Below are 22,392 nucleotides of genomic sequence, written 5' to 3' on the forward strand. Positions count from 1 at the left end.
ATAGGGAGACGGAGACCAGAGGGTCAGCCTTGGCCAAGCCTGGCGGCTGCCTCACCAAACCCCAGGCTGAGGCTAGGGTAACAACGACGGAGCTCAGGCGGCTGAGGCCTGCACCCTAGTTCCGGTGTGGGTGGAGGGGCTGGCCCTGATTTCGAAACTCTCCTTCCTTTCCTGACACTGGCAGCAAAGTGCAGCCTCTGCAAAAGGAATCTGTGGGGTGGGTGAAGGCAGCCATTTACGGTGGACAGTCCACTGGGAGAGGTCTGACTCCAGCCAACCCCACCGCCCCCATTCCCCAGTGCTCCCATCCGTGACTCCAGTGACCCGGCGGGGCCATCTCTTTGCACGGCTGGGCCCAGCCCGTCATGAGGCGACCACTAGACGCACTGGCCCAGGTCCCTGGGGAAGGTGCTTTACGAGAAGCTGGCCAGCATTTAGGGACATCTCGGAGATGATGGGAAGGGGAGGCAGGGTCTCCCACCTCGGCCGCCCTCACAGGCACAGCCGGTACCCGCGGGGCCTGGGGTATGAAGGCCGGGGCATGGGTTGGTGGCCGCCGCAGAAACGCGGATAAACCCTAGGGCTGCAGGAGCGCGGCCCGTAGAGCACGCACGCGCACACGCGCGCACACGTCCCAGAGGCGCAGGCCCCGCCCCTGGCCGAACCGCCCCGCCCCCGGACTCCTCCCTTCCTTTTCCGGACCCGCAGGCGGGGATCTGAGCTGAGCCTGGGGCGCCCCCTGCAGGCTGCGGGCGGAGCTGTAAGCCAGGCCCCGCCCGCCAGCCCGCCCCCGGGATCCAGGCCCAGCGGAGGCCGGGGTCCCCGAGACGCGGGTCCTGGCTCCTTCCCCGGCGCGCGTGGTTACCAAGGCGACTGAGCGGGTCCCCCGCCAGCGCCCGGCGGGTGCGGGCCCGGCTGCGGTTGCCATGGCTGCGAGAGGCAAGGGACTGCGCGGCCCGACGCCCCGCCCCGCCCCGGCGAGCCCCGCCCGCCCGGCCCGCCCTCCATGCCGCCTGCGCCGCCGCCGCCGCCGCCACTGCCGCCCGGCGCGGGGGCTGCGGTGGGCGCAACTCCGCGCGGCGCGGAGCGGAGGCGAAGGGGCTGCGCCAGGTCTGAAGCCGAGGTGGGGCCGGGTCGCCCCCGCCGCGCCCGCCCTCCCTCCCGCGATGCGGCGCTGAGGCCCAGCATGGCCGGCCCGGGCCCCACCTTCCCGCTGCACCGGCTCGTCTGGGCGAACCGGCACCGCGAACTGGAGGCCGCGCTGCACAGCCGCCAGGTGAGACCCACCGGGCACCCGGGCTGTCCTCCGCGCAGCCCACTCAAAGCCGTGGTCTCCCTCCTGGAGGCCGCCCGGCCTGAGCCGAAGCCCGGGTCACCTGCCCCTCTCGCTTGAGCCTCTGGCCTCGGTTTCCAGCGCTGGGCCTTGCCCCGCCCGTCTGCCCGCTTCACACTGCATCCAGCCCCCGAATTCGCGCCACACCGTCCCTGAGCCAGGCTGAGGACAAGCAACCTGGTTCTGGTCCCCAGGCCCCTCCAAACTCTTGACATCGCAGCTGCACCTCTGCCTGAGCAGGCCCCACCGCCGGACCCCCAGCTCTCTTCCTGGCCTAAGGCAGGAGAGGTGGGCCCGCCCTTCCCACCTCCTCCCTCCCCTCTCCTATGAGGACACAGAGGCCGCCCTCAGCAATTTCCATGGCCTGGCTGCTGTCTTTATTTCCCACGATGACGCTCAACCATGTTCAGCCTAGTGGCCTTCTTGCTTCTCTTTACTTGCCCTGTGCTGAGTGTCCCCTCTTCCCCAGCACGACATTGAACAGGAAGACCCCCGGGGGCGCACTCCCCTGGAGCTGGCCGTGTCCCTGGGGAACCTGGAGTCTGTGAGAGTCCTCCTTCGACACAATGCCAATGTGGGCAAAGAGAGCTGCCAGGGCTGGGCAGGTACTGCAGAGGGCAGAGGGGCTCCCCTGAGGCTGGCAATGGGGTTGGTGCGCGGCAGTGAGTGGCCAGGCCTGGGGCCATCGACAGAGCTCCCCTCAGCAGCCTGGTGCCCCTAGTCCTGCAGGAGGCAGTCAGCACTGGGGACCCCGAGATGGTACAATTGGTGCTCCAGTATCGGGACTACCAGAGGGCCACGCAGAGGCTGGCTGGCATTCCGGAATTGCTCAACAAACTCCGCCAGGTACAGCAGGGGACAGAGGTGAGGTGTGGCCAGTAAGGAGGGGTGGGGAGCCATGTCAGGGGGCTGTGACAGGCTGCATGGGGGTCACTAGTCACCCGCCACCGCTCAGTCTGGGCAGCATGCTTTCCCATCGCTGTCGACGATATCCGCCCCCCTCGCCCCCCGACCCCAGTCCAGGGTCATGTAGGAAAGAGGAGTCCAGGCCCACATGGGTGAGATGGGGCCCTTTAGGAGGAGAGCCAGTGCCGACATCAGGGGTCCCTCATACCAGAAATCGCCACAGAACTTCAGATGTGGGCCTCCTGGTGAATGCCTGTCTCCTGGTGGGAGAGTTTCATCTGACTCAGCGGGTGTGGCCTCGTGCCTCTGAGTACCTGTCTGTCCTCCTCAAGCATGAGGGGCAGGGCCAGAGGGGGTCATTGTGCCCTCTTTACAGATGAGGACTCTGGGACCCAGGGGGAGCAAGAAGTTCCCCCTGGGGCCCCTCAGCAGGCTAGTGGCCAGGGGGAGCCAGGGGGAGACAAACCCCCAGGCTCCCAGATACTTATACTCTGATTATTCCAAGACTTTTTTAGGGCCCCACTTAGCCCACCCTTTTTCCTGGGTGGGGTTTGGTTGTAGTGGGGGCATAGCTGGGACATAGCACTTTAAGACTTGCTGATCCCAGGTGGGCCCTGACAGGTGCTCTGGTCTATTCCAGGCCCCCGATTTCTACGTGGAGATGAAGTGGGAGTTCACCAGCTGGGGTGAGTGAGGACCTCTTGGCTTCTAGGGGCAGGGGGGATCTAGGGGAAGAGCCATGGTGACCCCCGCACTCCCCGCAGTGCCCCTCGTGTCCAAGATGTGCCCCAGCGACGTGTACCGAGTGTGGAAGCGGGGGGAGAGCCTGCGGGTGGACACCAGTCTCCTGGGCTTCGAGCACATGACCTGGCAGCGCGGCAGGAGGAGCTTTATCTTCAGGGGCCAGGGTGAGCTCTGGGGGACTCACCGTGGGCATGAGGCAGGCCGAGCCCCCCACATTCTCCTGTGGCCTGTGAGGACAGCGCTGTTCTTTTTCTCTACTTTGTGGAAATGGCGGCTGAGGGTGGAGGGGACCCAGGGGCTGGGGCCTCACCCACTTAGCAGCAGGTGGTTGAGGACACCATGGTGGCCCCCCCCCCCCCACACCGTCTGGGGGCCTAGCACTGACTTGTGTCCCTCACGCACCCGTGCCGGTGGCAGAGGCAGGAGCCTTGGTGATGGAAGTGGACCACGACCGGCAGGTGGTGCACACCGAGACGCTGGGGCTCGCCCTGCTTGAGCCCGAAGCGCTGCTGGCCGCCATGCGGCCCAGTGAAGAGCACGTGGCCAGTCGGCTCACCTCTCCTATCGTCTCCACCCACCTGGACACGCGCAACGTGGCCTTCGAGAGGTCGGTGGGGGCCCGGCCACACCGTGGGTCCCGGTTCAGGCCTCCGGGAGGGTGAGCCGCTCACAGAGGCTGCTCAGGTTGGGGCGGGGGTCCCTGCAGGCCCAGCGTCCCACCCAGACCGCCTGCGGGTCCCGTGGCCACCTTCGGGCCCCAGCATGTCAGTCCGAGGGCAGCTGTCTTCCTGGGGAGGAGGCTAGGTCAGGGGCCCGGTGTCTTGACTTCTGCCCTCATGCGTTTTCCCATCACAACAAGGATTTAGGCTGTGGTTCAGGGCAGCTCTTTGCCCCAGTGTGGGTGTCTCAGTAGTATGGCTGTTTCCACCTTTGTGGGTAGCCTAGGAATCTGACTCTTCCGGCCAGGCTGTTCTCCCTCCAACAACATACGTCCCAGTTCCTGGAACAGACTTCAGAAATACCTTTTTGAAAAAAACAAAGAAACAAGCACCTTTACTGGAATATAATTTTGTATACCGATCAGTTCACCTCCTTCGAGTGTACGATTCAGTGCTTTTTGGCGTGTTCGCAGAAATACCACTGTCACCACAGTCAACTTGAGAACGTTGTCATCACCCCAACAAGAAATCCAGTAGCTACCAACTCCCGTGCCCTCACCCTCTTCCCCAGCCCTAGGCAACCACGGATTGACTTTCTCTATAAATCTCCTTATTCTGGACTCTCCCGTGACCGGACTCATACGATATGTGGTCTTGTGCGGCTTCTTTCACCGAGAACGTTTTCAGACTTCATGCAGGTTGTAGTGTTTAACTGCCCCGTTCCCTGGATGGCTGTCCAGCGCATGCCCAGCTCACATTTTGTTTCTTCACTCACCTGCTGACGGACGCTAGGATCGTTTCCACCTTTTCCTTTATGAATGGTGTTTCTGTAAACATTAGTATACGAGGTTTTGTGTGGACCTGTTTTCATTTCTCTCAGATGTATACCTGGGAGTAGAGTTGCTAGGTCATATGGTAACCAGATGTTAATTGTCTGAAGAACTGCCAGACCGTTTACCAGGGGGCTGCAGCATTTTCCATCCCCCCCCCCCGAGCAGTGTATGAGGGTTCCAGTTCCTTCATGTCCTCACCAACACTGGTGTCCATTTATTTATTTTTGGATTATAACGCCCCTAGCGGGTGTGAGAAGTGGTATTTCACTGTGGTTGTGACCTGCATTTCCTTAATGATGAACGATGGGGAGCATCTTTCCATCTGCCGATTGGCCACTTATAGCTCTTTTTTTGGAGACGTATTTATTCAGATCCTTCGCGCATTTAAAAAACTGGGTTGTCCTTTCATTTTTGAGTCGCAGGAGTTCCTTATATATTCCTGATCTAAGTCCCTTCTCAGGTATATGGTTTGCAAATATTTTCTCCCGTTCCGTGGGCTGAGTTTTCACTCTCTTGAACGTGTCCTTCGAAGCACGTGTTTTTAATTTTCATGAAATACAATTTATGTATTTTTTCATTTTGTCACCTGTGCTTCTAGTGTCATATCTAACAGTATTTTGTCAAGTCCAAAGTCACAAAGATTTTCCCCTGTGTTTTCTTCTGAAGGTTTTATAGGTTTAGCTCTTACATTTCGGTCTTTGACCCGTTTTGAATTAACATTTGTGTAGGTGTGAGGAAAGCGTCCGACTTCATTATTTTGCAGGTGATGAGCCACTTGTCCCAGCAGCGTTTGTGCAGAAGACTGCTCTTTCCCCATTGAATGGTCTTGGCACACTTGTGGGAAATCAGTTGACCACAGATGTATGGGTTTATTTCGGGACTCTCAGTTCTGTTCCGTTGACCTATATGTCGGTCCTTGTACCAGTACCACACTGGCTTAGTAAGTGTCGCCTTGTGGTAAGTTTTGAAATCGGAAAGCGTGAGTCTTTGACTTTGTTCTTCTTGCTCAGGATTATTTTGGGTATTCACGGTCCCTTGCAATTTCATAGGAATTCCAGATCCGGTTTGTGAATTTCTACAAAGAAGTCATCAGGTGGGATTCTGGTAGCGTTTGTGTTGAATCTGTAACTCAGTTTGGGGCATATTGTCATCTGGACAGTGTTGAGTGTCTTCTGCCATGAGCATGTGATCATTTCCCACTTACTTAGGTCTTTAATTTTTTTCTTAATATTGTCATTTATAGCTCTAAATTTCCCTCTGACCACTGCTTTACCTGCATCTCACAAGTGTTGAGTATTGTATCTTTATTTCCACTTATCTCAAAGCATTTTCTTTCTCTTTTGATTTATTCGTTGACCCTTTGGGTTTTTTTTAGGAGTGTGTTTACTTTCCACACATTTGTGAAGTTTCCCAAATCTTTATTCTGTTATTGATTTCTTATTTCATTCCCTTGTGGTTGGAAAACATACTTTGTATGACTTTTCTCCTTTCAGTTTTATCGAGGCTTCTTTTATGGCCTAGCATATGGTCCATCCTGAAGAACGTTCCATGTGCACCTGAGAAGCATGTGCGTTCTGTTGTTGTTGGGTGGAATGTTCTAAGAAAGTCTGTTAAGTCTGGTTTATAGGGTTGTTCTTCTGTTTCCTTGTTGATCCTTTGTCTCCTTGTCCCATCCATTATCAAAAGTGGGGTATTGATGTCTTGCAGCTGTTATTGTTGAATCAGACACACTTTTATTCTAGAAAGTTTCAAAATGTACGAAAGAAGAGAGAATAGTTAGAATGTCCTCATCGCCCAACTTCAACACTTACTGATGTTCTGTCAATCTTGTTGAATCTATCCTTCCTTGCTTTTTTCCTTTTTTCTCTGGATTTATTTTATTTTATTTTGGAGAGGGAGAGAGAGGTGGGGGGAGGGGCAAGAGGGCAAGAGAGAATCTTAAGCAGGCTTCACATCTACCTTGGAGCCCCATACGGGGCTCGATCTCATGACCCTGAGATTGGAGCTGAGCTCAAATCAAGAGTCGGATGCTCAACTGACTGAGCCCCCCAGGCGCCCCTTCCCTGGACTTTTTTTTTTTTTTTTTAAGATTTTATTTATTTGAGAGAGAGAGAGAGAGCACAAGCGGGGGAGGGGTAGAGGAAGAGGGACAAGCAGACCCCCACACACACACTGAGCAGGGCTTGATCCCAGGGCCCTGGGATCATGACCTGAGCCGAAGTCAGATGCTTAACCAACTGAGCCGCCCAGGTCACCCTTCCCTGGACTGTTTTAAAGCACATCCCAGATGTCATATCCCTTTAGCAGTAAATACTTTTGCACATGACTCTAACAGATAAGCATGTTTATAAAACCAGCCCCAACACCATCATCACACCTAACAAAATTAATGAGAACTCCTCAGTACTTTATCGCCCCCAGTCCCTGTTTGCTGGTCCCCAGCTGTCCAGGCATCCTCTCCAAGGCCCTTGTGTTCCACAGTGGGAAGGCGAATTGGAAGGGGTCTCTGGAAGGGAAGGCTCTGGCTAGGGTCGAGGGGTACGGGTCCTCACGAGCTCCTGTTTGGTCTGTTTCAGGAACAAATGTGGTATCTGGGGCTGGCGGTCTGAGAAGATGGAAACCGTTAGCGGCTACGAGGCCAAGGCAGGAGAGGCTAGTGGTGGGGGCTGGGGTAGGAGACGAGGCCCAGGAACTCCACCGTTTGTCCGTATCCACCCATGTGGAGGAGAGACAGAGTAGCCCATGGGCTCTGGAAGCCCTGTGCGGCCATGGGAACTCACGGGTGCCCGAGTGCCCAGGCCCCGCCGAGCACATTAGGGATCACCCCGGCAAGGGCCCCAACCCAGATTACCGAGACGACACGAGGAGTGCTTTCCCCTCATGACTGAGTCCCCACGGTTCAGACCCTGCCACCTCCTCCATGGTGGGGGGCGAGATCCTGTCTGTCCCTGCAGAGAGGAGGACGTGGGTCCTGTACTGGTGAGGCTGAGTGTGGGGAACAGACTCTGAGCCCTCAGCTCCCCCCGTGTTCCCCCTGCTCCCCAGGTCTACAGTGCCACCAATGTGGAGCTGGTGACACGCACTCGCACGGAGCACCTCTCTGATCAGGACAAGTCGAGGAGCAAAGGTAAACCCAGGTGCGCCTGCCTGCTGCCCAGTCACACCATATGCTGGGGTCACCCTGGTCTGGGGTCAGGGCCGCAACGTCTGGGACAAGCTGGAAGGCCTCCCCATTCCCATGTGCTCCGTCTCCCACCCGACAGGAGGCCCCCAGAGTGGGTGGTGGAGGGGGGCAGTCTGAGCCCAAAGTGGCCCAAAGTCTCCTCATGGGCTCCCAACCTTTCTCCTTAGGAGGGAAGACTCCATTCCAGTCCTTCCTCGGGATGGCCCAGCAGCACTCCTCCCACAGCGGGGTGAGCCAGGCCCAGGGGGGTGGGGGCCACTGGCAGGGGGCCGCGGGGCAGGGCCAGGCAGGAACTCCCCTGAACACTAAGTCTGGTCGTGCGGCCCTCCCAGGCTCCTGTGCAGCAGGCCGCCAGCCCCACCAACCCCACAGCCATTTCCCCCAGTGAATACTTCGATCCCAACTTCAGCCTGGAGTCGAGGAACATCGGCCGCCCCATTGAGATGTCCAGCAAAGTACAGAGGTGAGGTCTTAGAGCTGGCTTGGGGACTTCCCTCAGGGACGGGGAACTTGCCTGATCCCCTGAGCCCTGGCAGATTCCTGTCACACATGGGGCCCCCTAGAGTGAGGGACCCACTCACCCAGCTGGCTTCCTGCTAGACTCTCCTCCTTGGGGACAGGAACCAAGTCTGTCTTATCCATGGTTGTTGGCACTCAGCTTGGGGCTTGGCCCAGAGGACTGGTTACTCTTCCCTGGTGAAGGAAGGAAGGGAGGGAGGAAGGGAGGGAGGGAGGAGGGAAGGAGTGAAGGAGGAAGGAAGGAAGGGGCAGCACTGCCCATTTATGGTTTTCTATTCAATTGAATGAGCTCCTGCTGGAGGCCAGCTTGTGGCAGAGGGGAAGGGCTCACAGCTTGACCATCTCCTGACTCCTGGACTGTGGCCCCAGGAAATGTCTTACCCTCCAAGAGTCTGTTCTCAGTAAAATAACAGTCACACTGGGCCACCTGCTCACAAGGGCACTAGGAGAATCTGATGAGCCATGACATAGAGCTTGCAGCGGGCCCAGCATTGTCCCAGGGACCACGCGTAGATTCAGCACTGAGTGGCGGAGCGGAGATTGGAACCCTGGTAGTCCTGACCTCTGGGCTTTGTTGGACCCCAAAATATGGCAAAATGTGAGGCGCTGGCCGGCTATGGGCAATGGATGAGGCCCTCATTGAAGCCAGCAGCCCGGTCCTGCCCTCTTCATCCAGACGAGTTGAGGCCCCAGCCTGGGCCCAGGGTCTGGAGGGGTGGGGGCAGCAGGGCCAAAAGGACATAAGCTCCTGGGGGAGGCAGGTGGGGACAGCTGAGCAGACAAGAGGGCAGCTCAGGCTTGGCAGAGGGCGTGAGTAAAGGCCGGTGTCCAGGCTGGGTGGGTCTTAGCAGCGGGGCCGCCAAACGCTCCTCGACTCGCATCCTGTGCAGGTTCAAGGCCACGCTGTGGCTGAGCGAGGAGCACCCGCTCTCCCTGGGCGACCAGGTGACGCCCATCATTGACCTGATGGCCATCAGCAATGCTCACTTTGCCAAGCTGCGTGACTTCATCACCCTGCGCCTTCCCCCCGGCTTCCCAGTCAAGATTGGTGAGGGGTGGCCTGGTCTGGGGGCACGGTGGGGGGGCGGGGCTGGGTGCCCTCTAGCCCCGGTGGCTGAGGCTCACTGTCTCCTCACAGAGATTCCCCTTTTCCACGTGCTCAATGCCCGCATCACCTTCAGCAACCTGTGCGGCTGTGACGAGCCCCTGAGCTCGGTGTGGGTGCCGGCCCCCGGCTCTGGCAGCCCGGCATCAGGTACCTCCGTGGGGGCGGGGGGGGGGCACTCCCTGGTCCCTGAGCCCCGGGGCTGAGTGCAGCCCCTGTCCTGCGCAGGGAGCCCTTTCCCGTGTGAGGTGGACCCCGCCGTGTTTGAGGTGCCCGAGGGGTACAGTGTGCTGGGCGCAGAGCGCAGCGAGCCCCTTCGCGACGAGGACGACGACCTGCTACAGTTTGCCATCCGGCAGAGCCTGCTGGAGGCGGGCGCAGAAGCCGAGCAGGTGGGACGCAGGCAGGGGCCGGCCCCCCTGGGTGCTGGCAGGGGTGGCGGGCGTGACAGCTCCGGGCTCTGCTGCAGGTGACTGTCTGGGAAGCCCTGACCAACACCCGACCTGGTGCCCACCCTCCTCCCCAGGCCGCCGCGTATGAGGAGCAGCTTCAGCTGGAGCGGTGAGGCCCTGTATGACCTACTAGGACGTCTCAGCCTGTCCCGCCCCCAGGACCCTGCCAGCCAGGGGGCCCTTGGCTGGTGGCAGTGGGTCATGGGGAGGTGCTGGTCCCGGGATCCCACGGCCTCTCCAAGGCCACCCTCCATAATCAGCGCTGCCTACCGGCCAAGGCAGCATGAGGACTGGGGAGACCGGGCCCCTCGCCTTGTCCCTTTCCTCTGGTTTCTTGGGTCCCAGCCGCCCTGCCCTTACCCTTGTCCTCGGTAGCCATGACCCCACCCTTAGCCTTCTTCCCCAGCTGAGCACTCACTGGTCTGCCCTCCCTCTCACGCCTTGTCTGGAAGGGCCCTCCAAGAAAGCCTGCAGATGTCCACAGAGCCCAGCGGCCCAGAATCCCCTCACAGGACACCCCCATCCCTGGCCCCCCCAAGCTTTGAGGAGCAGCTGCGCCTGGCCCTGGAGTTGTCTTCGAGGGAGCAGGAGGAGCGGGAACGACGGGGGCAGCAGGAGGAGGAAGACTTACAGAGGATCCTGCAGCTCTCGCTCACGGAGCACTGAGCTCGCGGCCCCCGGGAGGGCCGTCGGGGCTGCTCCCCCACCTGCTTTTGTAACTTATTTATTTATAAACTCTCTGCTGCTAAGCTCGGGGCCTGGAGCCCTGGAGGTGGGCTTGCATTAGAGACCTAGGTGGAAATAAAGAGACTTTCGGCAGCAGGCCTGTTCTCCTCAGTGGGGAGACAAGGTGGGGAGGTGACATTGAGGGGAGACGCTATGGGCAATGGCCGCAGACCTGGGTTTGAATCCTGGCTGTGGCCCCTTTAATTTCCCTGAGCCTCAGTTTCCTCAGCTGTAGAATGAGACCGCCTCCCACTCCCCAGGGCTGTTGGGAGGGTGAAACGCAACCCCATTCAGAGGTCCCTTACAGAGGAGGTGCTCCATAAACACCATTCCCTGGAGCCTGTTCCCCTACCGGAGACCCTGTTCTACCTGTCGAGCCTGTCACTCACCGGCTGTCCCAGAACCCACCTGTGCTCCTGTCCGAGGGGGGGAAGGCTGGGCGCCAGACTACTCCCAGCCAGCTGGAGGGAGCCCGCTGCACCCCAGGCCTGGGTCCCTGCACTGACCCCAGCGTGTTCTGAGTGATTTTGGCCAAGGCCCTTCCCTCTGCTGCGGCTCTGCCCTGCTCACCTCCAAGGCGGCCCTGAGGGTCCCCTGTGAGCCGCAAGCGTTAGTTCTAAATCCCGCCTGATTTCCCCTGAAGCTCCGCATGCTTCCCAATGATTCGTGCAGAGAGTGGAAGCATGAGGGCCAATCAGCAAGGAGAAAGAATTTTGGCCCCCCCCCCAACTTAAGACTCACTGTGTGTGTTCCTGTCCAAGACCTGTGTCCCCAGTCCTGCCTCCCTAGGTCCCATCTCTTCTAGGTAATAGCACGGTTGAGGTCTAAAGCAGAACTCAGGTGACCTAAGTGGGCGGAGCCGAGAGGGCAGGGGCAGGGGCGCCTCCCGGGAGGAGGGACCGAACCCCGGAACGAAGACGGCAAGTTGCGGGACCTCTGGACACTTCCCTCCGGGCCGCGCTCCGCACCTGCGCCCCGCCCCGGGCCCGCCTCCAACGTGTCCGGGGGCGGGGGCGAGGCGGCCGAACAGAGGAGACGCGAAGGGAGGGGCGGCGGCCGCGCCGTGCGGGCTCCGCAGGCCGGGTTGGACGAGTGTCTGGCCCTTTAAGGGCCGCCCCCGAGGAGGTGCCAGGCCCTGGTGGCTCCGGTCTCTCCTTCCTGGTCCTGCGGGGCAAGGACTGTCCGTAGAGCTGTGAGAGGGCAGAGTGCCCGGACCAGCCCAGGTGTCCCCGGCCAGGCCTCATGGCTCTGGTCACTGTGAGCCGCTCTCCCCCGGCCAGCGGCCACTCCACGCCTGTGGGGCCCACGGTAAGTCTGGCTTTCCGGTGGTCCGACCCACGCAGTTGGCTGCCAGCTGGGCCTGGGGGAGTGCGTCCTGTCCACTGCCAGTGTCCCCTTGAGCCTGGGGGTGTGGGGAGGCGGTCCCCAAGTATCATGCTGGAGGGGACGGGGAGGGGGTCTTGAGGCGTCCAGGAACTCAGACCAAAGATCTGGAGCCCCAAAGCGCCAGCCCAGACTGCAGAGGCCCTACCCACTTCCAGGCCCAGATCTGGGCCAACCCCTTGGGCACCTCCAGCACTCCCACCCACTCTCACCCCACGCTGCCCTATCTGGACCTGGGCCCAGGCTCTCCCAATGAGGCCGGGTGGGGAGTGGACTAGGGTAGGAAGGGATCTGACACCTTTCCTGGTTCCAGTCCCTAGTTGGGGGGGGGGGAACGATCCCACCCCACACCCCAGCAGCCCTGAGAGCAGCGAGGAGTATCCTTGCCACTGCCTGCCTCACTCTGCCCTGGGGGCCGCTTTCTCAGCAGGACCAGGCATCCAAGCAGAAAAGCTGGCTCCAGCGAAGGTGAGCACCCTCCCCAACACAGACACCCACATCCAGCCGCCAGGCCTGGCCACTGCCACCCTGGAGGACTCCCAGCCAAAGCCAACTACTGAATCTGGGGCAGTGTTGCCAGTGGGCACGGCTGGTGGGCACGGCTGGGGCGCAGTTGGCTTGCAGCACTGGCCTGGCTGCCTTGGCTTCCATCTTCTGCCTGGTCACCACCATCCTAGACCCTGGCTCAGGCCAGTAGTCACAAACCAGAAGGCAGATTGAGACAACAGGGCCCGAGGATTCCGGGTCACCACCAAGTTTACGGCATCTCCTGCGTTAGGCAGGTGGGAAGGAAAGGAAGCAACCCTTGGCCCCCCTTAGACAAGTGGGTTGAAGGCTTGAGAGCCTCCAAGAGTGTAGTTCCCCAAATGGGTGGCCTCAGCACTTGGGAACCGGTTAGAAATGCACGTTCTCAGGCCTCCACTCCAGACCTACTGACTCTCCAGGGATGGGGCCCATCCCCTGTTTTAACAAGTTTGGTGGGTGATTCGGGTGCACCTGTCCTGGGGCTACAACGGATCCTAATGGCTCACCCGCTACCCTGCCAGACAGAGCTTTGCAGTCCTCCATGGAGCCGTCCTGAGACTGCAGGATGGAGAAGACAAGGACGAAGCGGCTGAAGCTGGCCCTGAGGTGGTGGAGAGACCCCCAGGTGAAGAACAGCCCCATGGGGACCAGACGGATGATGGGCATGGGCCGCAGAGCCCCAGGAAGCAGGAGCAGAGCCAGCACCTGCATCTTATGGTGGAGCTGCTGAGGCCGCAGGACGACATCCGCCTGGTGAGGGGTGGCCCAGAGCCCCTGAGAAGAGGGGAGAGCCCAATCCTTGGAAGGGGTGGGGGGAGGGGAGGTGGAAGAGAGCTAACCCGTGTGTCTGAGTGGGGAGCAGTAGTAGGAACCCCCAAACCCTGGTGAGCCTGCCGTTTCAGCTTAGTCCTTTGGACAGGGCACAGTCACGTCTTCAGGTCTCTGGCGGGGCGGGAACCGGTGGGGGAGGTCCGTCCTGCTTGAGCCCCTAGGGGCAGACTGGGACTGAGAGCTGGTGATTACACAGACAAGGTTCCCTGCAACCCACGTGAGCCCTTCCTGACCCCGCAAGTTGTCCCCCTACTGAAGGCCTGGAGGGCCAGCTCCCAGAGGCCTGTGGGGCACATCATTGTCCGCCGCAAGATGGGAAAAGCAAAAGCAGGTAGTCTTTCTACAGCTGAGGTTATTCCACGGAAGCACCATCCTTTGTTGTGGGATTGTGTCCTTAGTATTTCTTGGGTGAGAAACCTTTCTTGAATAGAGTGATGGTGATGGCAAGTGAAAAGGTTTTTTCTAAGCCTCCTTCCCAGGCAGAAATTGAAAATGGGCAATCTGTCAGGCCCATTCTCCCCTTTTTTTCCACACATACCCCCTTTAAGAAAAATCTTCTTAAACATTTTGTGGGACCATGAAATCCAAAAGTGGGGAGTCATCGAATTATAACCACCAATCTGGGATCTGAGGAGGGCGGGCAGCAGGTCTGTTCTAGGCCCAGGTGTGTGTCAGGCAGGGGTGGGGGGTGCAGGGTCTTCTTGGGCCACTGTGACCCTCGGCTTCTCCCTGCGCATCTTCCCCAGGCAGCCCAGCTAGAGGCAACACGGCCCCCTCGGCTCCGCTACCTGCTGGTAGTTTCCACAAGAGAACATCTGAGCCAGGATGAGACCGTCCTCCTGGGGGTGGACTTCCCCGATAGCAGGTGGGAGCAGGGAGAGGAAGGGAGGGGGGCAAGGAAGTGAGATGCTGAGAGACAATGGCTTTTCTTCTGTCCCCTGCCAGTTCCCCCAGCTGCACCCTGGGCCTGGTCTTGCCTCTCTGGAGTGACACTCAGGTGTACCTAGATGGGGACGGGTAAGAGGTGGCAACTAGGAGGGGAGAGAGGGGAGAGGTGGGGCCGGCAGGGTGACGTGTATGATGGGGCAGCTGGGCCCTGGGCAGCCGTGGGCCTGCTCAGCTCTACCTCAGATTTGCTGTGTGATCCTAGACAAGTCACCTAGCTTCTCTGGGCCTCAGCTACCCCGTATCTGGCACATGGGGCTTGTCTTGAAGCCCGGTACTGTGTACGTATTCTGAGGACCAGCTTCACAAGGTGGCTAGTGGGTTGGCCTCTCAGGGGCTCTGTCCCGGAGCCTGGAGTTGGGTTCTACCCCCACCTGATCTCCCCCAGGGGCTTCAGTGTGACATCTGGTGGGCAAAGCCGAATCTTCAAGCCGATCTCCATCCAGACCATGTGGTAAGGGTTAGGTTGGTCCAGTCTCGGGCCCGCCTCCTCTTCTCAGAGATGACTGCAGGGTCTGGGGAGGGGCGGCAGGGAGGACAGTGTGACCCAGCCTCTCCCCTGTCCTAGGGCCACGCTCCAGGTGCTGCACCAGGCGTGCGAGGCGGCTCTCGGCAGTGGCCTTGTGCCGGGGGGCAGCGCCCTGGCCTGGGCTGGACACTACCAGGAGAGGCTGAGCTCGGACCGGAGCTGCGTCAACGAGTGGATGGCCATGGCCGATCTGGAGTCTCTGCGGCCTCCCAGCGCCGAGCCTGGCCGGTCAGTGCAGGAAGGGGAGGAGAGGGAGGGTGCCATGGCCGAGTGGGGAAGGGGCCCTTGGACTGACGGGCTCGGCTCCCAGGCCCTCAGAACAGGTGCAGATGGAGCAGGCGATCCGGGCTGAGCTGTGGGAGGTGCTGGACACCAGTGACCTGGAGAGCGTCACTTCCAAAGAGGTGGGCTGGGGGGTGCCTGGCTGGCTCGGTCGGTCCAGCATTCGACTGTTGATCTCGGGGTCATGAGTTCAAGCCCCACTTTGGGCATAGAGCTTACTTAAAAAAAAACAAAAACAAAAACAAAAACAAAAACGAAAAAACCCAACAATACAGAAAACCCAAAGAGGTGGAGGGCTGGTGCTGGGGAGGAGCAGGGGTGAGGAGGGAGCTGGCCCCAGGCAGGGGGTAGGGGCCTGGGGGGGGGGGCAGAGCTTTCCTCTCTTCCTTCCCACCTTGCTTTCCTCCTGTCCTGAGCCTCCTGTCCAGTCCCCCACGCCTGGCCTCAGCTCCTCTGTCTAGATGTGACAGGCCCTGTCCTCTGCGGCCCCAGAGGGAAGGGTGGGCCATCGGGATGCTTGCAAGGCACCCCCGTGGCTCTGCCTGCAGATCCGCCAGGCCCTGGAGCTGCGCCTGGGCCGGCCGCTCCAACAGTACCGGGACTTCATCGACAACCAGATGCTGCTGCTCATGGCCCAGCAGGACCGCGCCTCCCGCATCTTCCCCCACCTCTACCTGGTGAGCAGCTGCAGGAGGGGTGAGGGTGGGCCTGAGGGCGCTGCAGCTGGGGGGACGGAGGGTGACGCTCCCCTCCCTCCGCAGGGCTCAGAGTGGAACGCGGCCAACCTGGAGGAGCTGCAGAGAAATAGGTAGGGCTCTGAGCCCCTCAGGACTGCCCACCCTCTGTCTCCCGGCTTCCCTTGGCCTCCCCCCAAGGGGCAACCTGGCCAGAAAGCCCCAGACCCCCCCTGAGGAGCTGCCTGCTCCACTGCCCGCCCCGCCTTTGGGGCTACTCCCCCTGCAAGGCCTCGGGCTGGCGAGAAGGGCCTGCTGGCGGCTCGCTGGGCCCACTCGCCCTCCCCACTGTGTAAAGCCAGCCCCAGACACAGGGCCTCAGTCACACGGAGAAGGGGGGCAGCCGCGGGCGTCCTGACCCCCTTTCCCAAGCAGGAAAGCTCCTCTCCACTGACCCCGTCTCAAGGGAGAAGCGTGTGCCCCTCTCCCGGGGGGCCTGGCCGCCCGCTCTCCTAGGTCCCTGCCACTAGTCCACCGTGGGCTTCCGAGAAAGCCGCTGTGGCCCCCGGCACCCCAGCGGCCGCAGGTGCACGCGGTCTCAGTTCGCTCAGAGCTGTTTTCTGACTGACTTCGGAGAATACTGGAAGGCTCAGTGCTGGACCAGAGGGGGAAACTCCAGGCCAGCAGGGCGACAGGCTTCGCTCAGGGTCACGGCCGTCTCCTCCCCGCCTGACTCTCCGAACCAGCCAGGCCGCGCCGGGTCTGCTGGCCGCTGGGCCTCTCGTCCCTGGCCAGGGTCAGCCAGGCCTCCCGCCCTCCGCCGCAGGGTCAGCCACATCTTGAACATGGCCCGCGAGATCGACAACTTCTACCCCGAGCGTTTCATCTACCACAACGTGCGCCTCTGGGACGAGGAGTCGGCCCAGCTGCTGCCCCACTGGAAGGAGACGCACCGCTTCGTGGAGGACGCAAGGTGGGGCTCCCCCGCCCCGTGCCCTCGTGGCGCCGGCTCTGCCCTCAGCTCTAGGACTCCCTCTGGCCTTTGCCCCTATCTCTGCTCTGGGTGGAGCCCAGCCCGCCCCTCCCCTACGCCGGCGGGGCGGGGCGGGGGGAGCTGACCGTGCGGCCTCCGCAGAGCGCAGGGCACCCGGGTGCTGGTCCACTGCAAGATGGGCGTCAGCCGCTCCGCCGCCACCGTGGTCGCTTACGCCATGAAGCAGTACGGCTGGAGCCTGGAGCAGGCCCTGCGCCACGTGCAGGAGCTGCGGCCCATCGCCCGCCCCAACCCCGGCTTTCTGCGCCAGCTGCAGACCTACCAGGGCATCCTGACCGCCAGGTTGGAGGGGAAGATGCGGGGCGGGGGAGAGAGCAGGCGGGTGCCGAGGCTGGGGGGCTGCTGGGCCACTCAGAGCTGACTCAGGGTTACCTCCTTACAGCCGGCAGAGCCATCTGTGGGAGCAGAAAGCGGGTGGGGTCTCCCCAGAGGAGCCCCTCGTCCCGGATGTCTCTACACCATTGCCACCTCTTCCGCCAGAGCCGGGGGGCAGTGGGGAGGTGAAGGCTATGGGTTTGCAGGAGAGCCACGCGGCCCCGAAAGAAGAGCCTGGGCCACGGCCCCGTATCAACCTCCGAGGGGTCATGAGGTCCATCAGCCTCCTGGAACCTTCCTCAGAGCCGGAAAGCACCTCAGGGGCCAGTGATCCGCCGGAGGTGCGTGGGGAGGAGACCAGGCTGGGGCACAGTGCGGGACAGAAGTAGGAGGGGCAGATGCGGGGAGGAAGGAGAGAGACCAGGACCTCTCCCTGGCTGGCTCCGTTTCATGCCCTCAAAGCAGCCAAGAAGACGCAGTGGGGGCCAGTGAGCGCTGCCGTCTGTGGGAGCTGGAGAGCAGTTGCAGGGCCAGGGGCATCCGCGGGCATCCGAGGGCGCTTCCGGGCCGAGCCAGCCCTGGGCACGCTCAGCCTGATGAAAGGACTTGCTTCCTCGGGGGCAGGGCTGCCCGGCCATCCTCCGCGGGCCAGGAGCTGGACGGCCAACTGCTGACCCTAGATGAGGTGGATGGGATGGTCTCTGCGGCCCCTCCCAAATCTGACAACCCATCAGAGGATGGGGTACAGGGGGGTCATGGCACCCACACAACCGACTACCAGCCTGAGCAGTGGAGCCTCATCTCTGTGCTAAGTGCTGCGGGACACAAGTAGAAGACCAGAGGCTGACCTTTGCCTTAGGAAGCCAGACGCAACACACACACACACACACACACACACACACACACACACACACCCCACCCCACCCCACCCCACCCCACCCCGCCAAGATGGCCGACCTGGAGGAAGGAGCGCTCATCACAGAGGGCGGGAACATTTGGGAGAGGCTTCCTGGAGGAGGCGGCACTGGGGATGGATGGTTGATGGATGAGTGTGGGTGTTCCTAACGGCAGAGTGTCTTCACCTGGCACCCAGCTCAGAGCCCAGCCCCTGGAAGGCTCTCAGGACTGACTGTACAAAGGCAGGGGGAGGCAAGAGGAGGAGGGGGCCTCAAGGATGTAGCAGGTTCCGGGAAGCTCAGGAGGGCTTGTGGGGCCAGGAGGTTGTAGACAGGTGAAGGCTGAGGGGCAGGGACGGTGGGGCTGGGTGCTGTCTTCTCTCCCGTGGAAATGTGACCCATGAGTAGCCCAGTTTCTCTGCACGCACTTACCATTCCACACCTGCCCCTTTGCAGGCTTTGTGCTCAGTGCCCCTGCCCTGGAAAGATTTCAGTGGTTCTTCTTCTACTCTGCCCCTGCCAGGTGTTTTCGTCAAATGAATCTTCAGAGGAAGACCCTCCAGAGCCCTTCCCGCAGCTCTCGAAGGCCGAGGGAGGCAGGCGGGGTCGCAAGGGGCCTTGGCCTGCCCTGAAGTCCCGCCAGTCTGTGGTTGCCCTCAATAGCGCCGCCCTGGTGGCCACGCGGACCCAGGCCTTCCAGGAGCAGGGGGAGGCCGGCTCTTCCTCCACACCCAGGGTCCGGGGGAAGGTGGTGAGGCAGGCCAGCGTGGATGGCAGTGGGGAGGAGGGTGAGGCCTGAGCCCTCACACATGGCCACGGCCCCTAGACACAAATAGAGGGACCCGCACACGGCTCCTGGGACGAGCAGCCTTCACTCCTGCCAGCCTGTCCACATTCCTTTTAGCTCCTCCCCAGGTGGCCCCAAGACTCCATCACTACAGCCTCGGCTGCTACAGCCTTAAGTCTCAGACATGTCCTCCTCTCCAAGGGCTCAAGACCTTCTCTGTCTATAATGGGGATGTGACAGAGAGACTGAAGATACCTTCGGGGGCAAGAACACTTTGCTTCATTCTCAGTTGCTGCCCAAAACATTCACTTGCAGCCACAGAATAAAAAACTGAGTTTCCCAGTGCAGAAAGGCTCCTGCTCCCTCCCCCACTCCCATCTGCCTCACCCCTGCCCCCTTCATTCCTGGGGTCCACCAGGCTAGAGAACCAGTGGCCCTTAAAGGCCAAGAGTAACCTCAGTCCCCAGGCCTGGCGGCTCTGAGGAGCAGAGAGCTGGCCCGCAGGTGGGCTGGCCGGTCAGCCTCCCTCTCACACTCCACAACCGCCGATCTCTTGCTGCTGCCCCCACCCGCCACCGCTCCCTCACAGCACTGCGCTGGGTCACAGGACACCAGGCCAAAGAGAGTCTTCTTTTTGTCCTTTATGGCCTCTGGCCAGTCAGTTTTTCACAGTCTTAATAGTATCTGGCTTTGTACTTAGAAATAAAAAACATTTTCGTATTATTTTCACTTTTATGATAAAGCCGTCTGCCTGTGAGTCTGATCCTTCTCTGGTTACACGAGGAGTCTGGTCTCTCCTAGCCCGTCTGGTCTCCTCACAGCTCCCCGATGTCTTGTGACAGGCCTGTCTGGGGCAGTGGTGGGTTTGGGGTGGAGTGGGAGAAAGAATGGGGAAGAGAAGAGGGGAAACCAGTGCTATCTCCCTCATCTCCTAGGGCAGGGCCTGCGTAAATGTTAGCTGCCCACGCGCCCCTCAGGCAGGTTGGCGGGGGGGGGGGGGCAAGCCTACACTGGGCAGCAGGTGCTTGGCTCTGTTGGGACAGCTGAAGGGAGTTACCCGTGAGGAAGTGGGAGCTGCCAACGCCTATCTGGACAGGACCAAGCCTGTTCCAGAAGCTAAGCCTCCTTTTGGACACTTGATGATAGTTCTCGAGCACATTTTGGGTCCCAGGAATCTTCCTCCTGCCATGACGCAACAGAGCCTGATTTTCCAAGCCAGCGCATCACTGCCAAGAAAGAAGGTCCCTCGACGAGCCCTCCCTTTCTAGGCACAGGTTCCTTTTGGTCAGGTTTAGTGTTCAAGGAGAATAAGTGGTCCCATCTTTGTCACTTCTGTCCCCTGTTCCCAAGATCATATTCTCTACTTTGTTTGGGGTTGGGGGTGAGTATGCAAAGCCTTCCTTCAAAGATGACTCAGAGGTAGGAGTTGGCACCGAATGTTCTCATTGATTGAGAACTCATGCCCCATTTTAAGGGCATTTCTCATCCAGACCCTGGTGGGACCCCAGCACTGCTCTAGCCCTGGAGTACCAAGGGCCAGGGAGCCCGGTTCTAGCCCTGGCTTTGCCACTTAGAAGTTACTCCACCTCAAGTCTCTGTTTCTTTCTGTAAAACAAAGGGATTAGATCAGGAAATCCCCAAGTGCCCCCCTTCCCGCTTTGATATTTTAACAATATGTGTCCTCTATACGTTGATAGAATTCACCCTCAACATGTTGTTTAGATGAGGAACCATTTGTATCTATCTGTGGAGGACCTGCCTAGGGTCAAGATACGGTCCAGAGAAGCCAGTCTGAGTCTTTTTTTTTTTTTTTTTTTTTTAAGATTTTATTTATTTATTTGACAGAGAGAGAGACTGCCAGTGAGAGAGGGAACACAAGCAGGGGGAGTGGGAGAGGAAGAAGCAGGCTCATAGTGGAGGAGCCTGATGTGGGGCTCGATCCCAGAATGCTGGGATCACGCCCTGAGCCAAAGGCAGACACTTAACGACTGAGCCCCCCAGGCGCCCCCCAGTCTGATTCTTGATCCATTTGGCTGGTCCACTCTTCTGAGCAAACAGTGGGGACTGTCTGCCATCATACAGCCAGCCATAAGTCCCACCCAGACTGCCCTTTCAGTGGTCCCAAGCCGCACTAGGAGCAGGTAGGGTGACAGTGTCAGGAGGGAAGCCAAGGCCAGGCCCTGCCCTCCTGCAGCCTCTGCAGCTGGGAAAGAGGGTCCTATCATGAACTCTGAGCTCCGGGGATGACCAGAATCTATGGAGGACTCCAAGAAGTAAGAATTCAGCACACGGGAAACTGGAGGGAAAACTGTTTGCACCAAAAATGTAGACAGGGGCACCTGGCTGGCTCAGTCAGTAGAGTATCTGACTCTTGATCTCAGGGTGGTGAGTTTAAGTCCCACACTGGGTGTAGAGATTACTTGGAAAAAATGCAGACAAATGATTAAGAAATACACACACACACACACACACACACACACACACACCTCACACAAATTGCTAAAGGGGAAAAAAAAAAAAGTATGTGTCCCTTTGATCTTATTTTCCAATCCATCATAGGAAACCACTGTTACAGCTTCTTCTGAGCCCCCCAAAGACATTCCATGCTTGTATCATCAAATACATTTATTATTTTAAAAACATAAATTACAGCCTATTAACATTCTGCACTTTGAAAATTTTTTCATAGCACAAAGAGTTGCATATCAGTTCAGGAAGCTCTGTCTGCCTAATTTCTAAAATGATCATACATATTCTTTTTCTTTTTTTAAGATTTTATTTATTTAGTTGTGGGGTGGAGGGAGGGAGGGGGAGAGCACAGAGGGGGAGTGAAAGGGAGAAGCAGACTCCCCGCTGAGCAGAGAGCTTGAGGTGGGGCTCTAGCCCAGGACCCTGAGATATGACCTGAGCCAAAGGCAGACGCTTAACCGACTGAGCCACCCAGGCGCCCCAAAACATGTTCTTTTCTACGGACTCCACTATTTAAGTGGTCATGTACTGAAGAACATTTAGGTTGTTTATGAATTTTTATTCCAAGTAATGCTTAAGTACTCTTTGTATATACTTTCTTGTGCACACACGGCCCAAAACCTGTAGGACGTATTTCTAGAACTGCTGAAGCAAAGCCTCTTTGCATTTAATTTTGAAAGGCATTGCCTCATTTCCTTCCAAGAAGTTGCACCAATGTACAGCAAATGGGAATGCCTGTTTATGTCCTTAAAGGACTGTCCAGCCTACAACACTCCAATGTCATTTCCATCCAACCTCGCAACACTCCCAGGCGAGAGAGCAGGCATTTTAACTATCACCTTTTTGGAAACAGGAAACGGAGGCCCAGAGAAGTCACTGAGTCTCTGGTAGGACCTGAGATAGATCCTAAGTTTCTAGATCTCAGCCCGGAGGCCTAACTCAGAGGGACGGGGTGGCTCCCAGGCAGGGTCCCCCGGATTCACCAGTTCTGCCCGAGGCTGTCTGGAGGGAGGGGCGGGACGACCCCTGCTCACCGAATCCCAAGTCGGTCCCCAGCCGCCGGAGGAGCCTCTCAGCCCCGACGTGAACCCTCGTGCGACGAGGAGCTCGCGTCCCTCGGACAGCAGGTGCCTCCTAGGCCAGCTCCCACCTTCACGGAGTCCTCCCTCCGCCGGCCCAGTCGGCCGGGCTAGGACGGACCCCGAGCCAGGGCGGCCCCTCATCAGGACTGGATGTCAAAG

General features: G+C 59.4%; 2 protein-coding genes across 5 annotated transcripts; both read left to right on the forward strand.

Moving 5' to 3' along the window:
* The first annotated feature begins 1,043 nt into the window (after positions 1-1,043).
* ANKRD13D (ankyrin repeat domain 13D) lies at positions 1,044-10,965 on the forward strand. Of its 3 annotated transcripts, none has more exons than XM_057317435.1 (15): positions 1,044-1,276; positions 1,803-1,938; positions 2,055-2,197; positions 2,880-2,925; positions 3,004-3,147; positions 3,401-3,590; positions 7,052-7,118; positions 7,521-7,602; positions 7,827-7,888; positions 7,992-8,122; positions 9,069-9,226; positions 9,317-9,433; positions 9,512-9,675; positions 9,810-9,844; positions 10,188-10,965. In XM_057317435.1, the coding sequence occupies exons 1-15, from the start codon at positions 1,187-1,189 to the stop codon at positions 10,399-10,401; spliced, it is 1,779 nt and encodes a 592-aa protein (XP_057173418.1). In that variant the 5' UTR covers positions 1,044-1,186; the 3' UTR covers positions 10,402-10,965. The 3 variants fall into 3 exon arrangements, with proteins under 3 accessions (XP_057173418.1, XP_057173417.1, XP_026338867.1); XM_057317434.1 differs by having other exon boundaries at positions 9,753-9,844; positions 10,188-10,964; XM_026483082.4 differs by having other exon boundaries at positions 1,045-1,276; positions 2,055-2,179; positions 9,753-9,844; positions 10,188-10,962.
* Positions 10,966-11,239: 274 nt separating this feature from the next.
* SSH3 (slingshot protein phosphatase 3) lies at positions 11,240-19,424 on the forward strand. 2 transcript variants are annotated; one of them, XM_026483077.4, is made up of 14 exons: positions 11,241-11,769; positions 12,272-12,312; positions 12,891-13,122; positions 13,947-14,065; positions 14,146-14,217; positions 14,534-14,599; positions 14,714-14,902; positions 14,985-15,078; positions 15,505-15,633; positions 15,718-15,764; positions 16,457-16,603; positions 16,766-16,966; positions 17,067-17,340; positions 18,419-19,424. In XM_026483077.4, the coding sequence occupies exons 1-14, from the start codon at positions 11,704-11,706 to the stop codon at positions 18,692-18,694; spliced, it is 1,953 nt and encodes a 650-aa protein (XP_026338862.1). In that variant the 5' UTR covers positions 11,241-11,703; the 3' UTR covers positions 18,695-19,424. The 2 variants fall into 2 exon arrangements, with proteins under 2 accessions (XP_057173416.1, XP_026338862.1); XM_057317433.1 differs by lacking the exon at positions 14,534-14,599 and having other exon boundaries at positions 11,240-11,769.
* The last annotated feature ends 2,968 nt before the right edge of the window (positions 19,425-22,392 follow it).

Source organism: Ursus arctos, unplaced genomic scaffold (genome assembly GCF_023065955.2).
Source record: "Ursus arctos isolate Adak ecotype North America unplaced genomic scaffold, UrsArc2.0 scaffold_23, whole genome shotgun sequence".
NCBI classification, from domain to species: Eukaryota; Metazoa; Chordata; class Mammalia; order Carnivora; family Ursidae; genus Ursus; species Ursus arctos.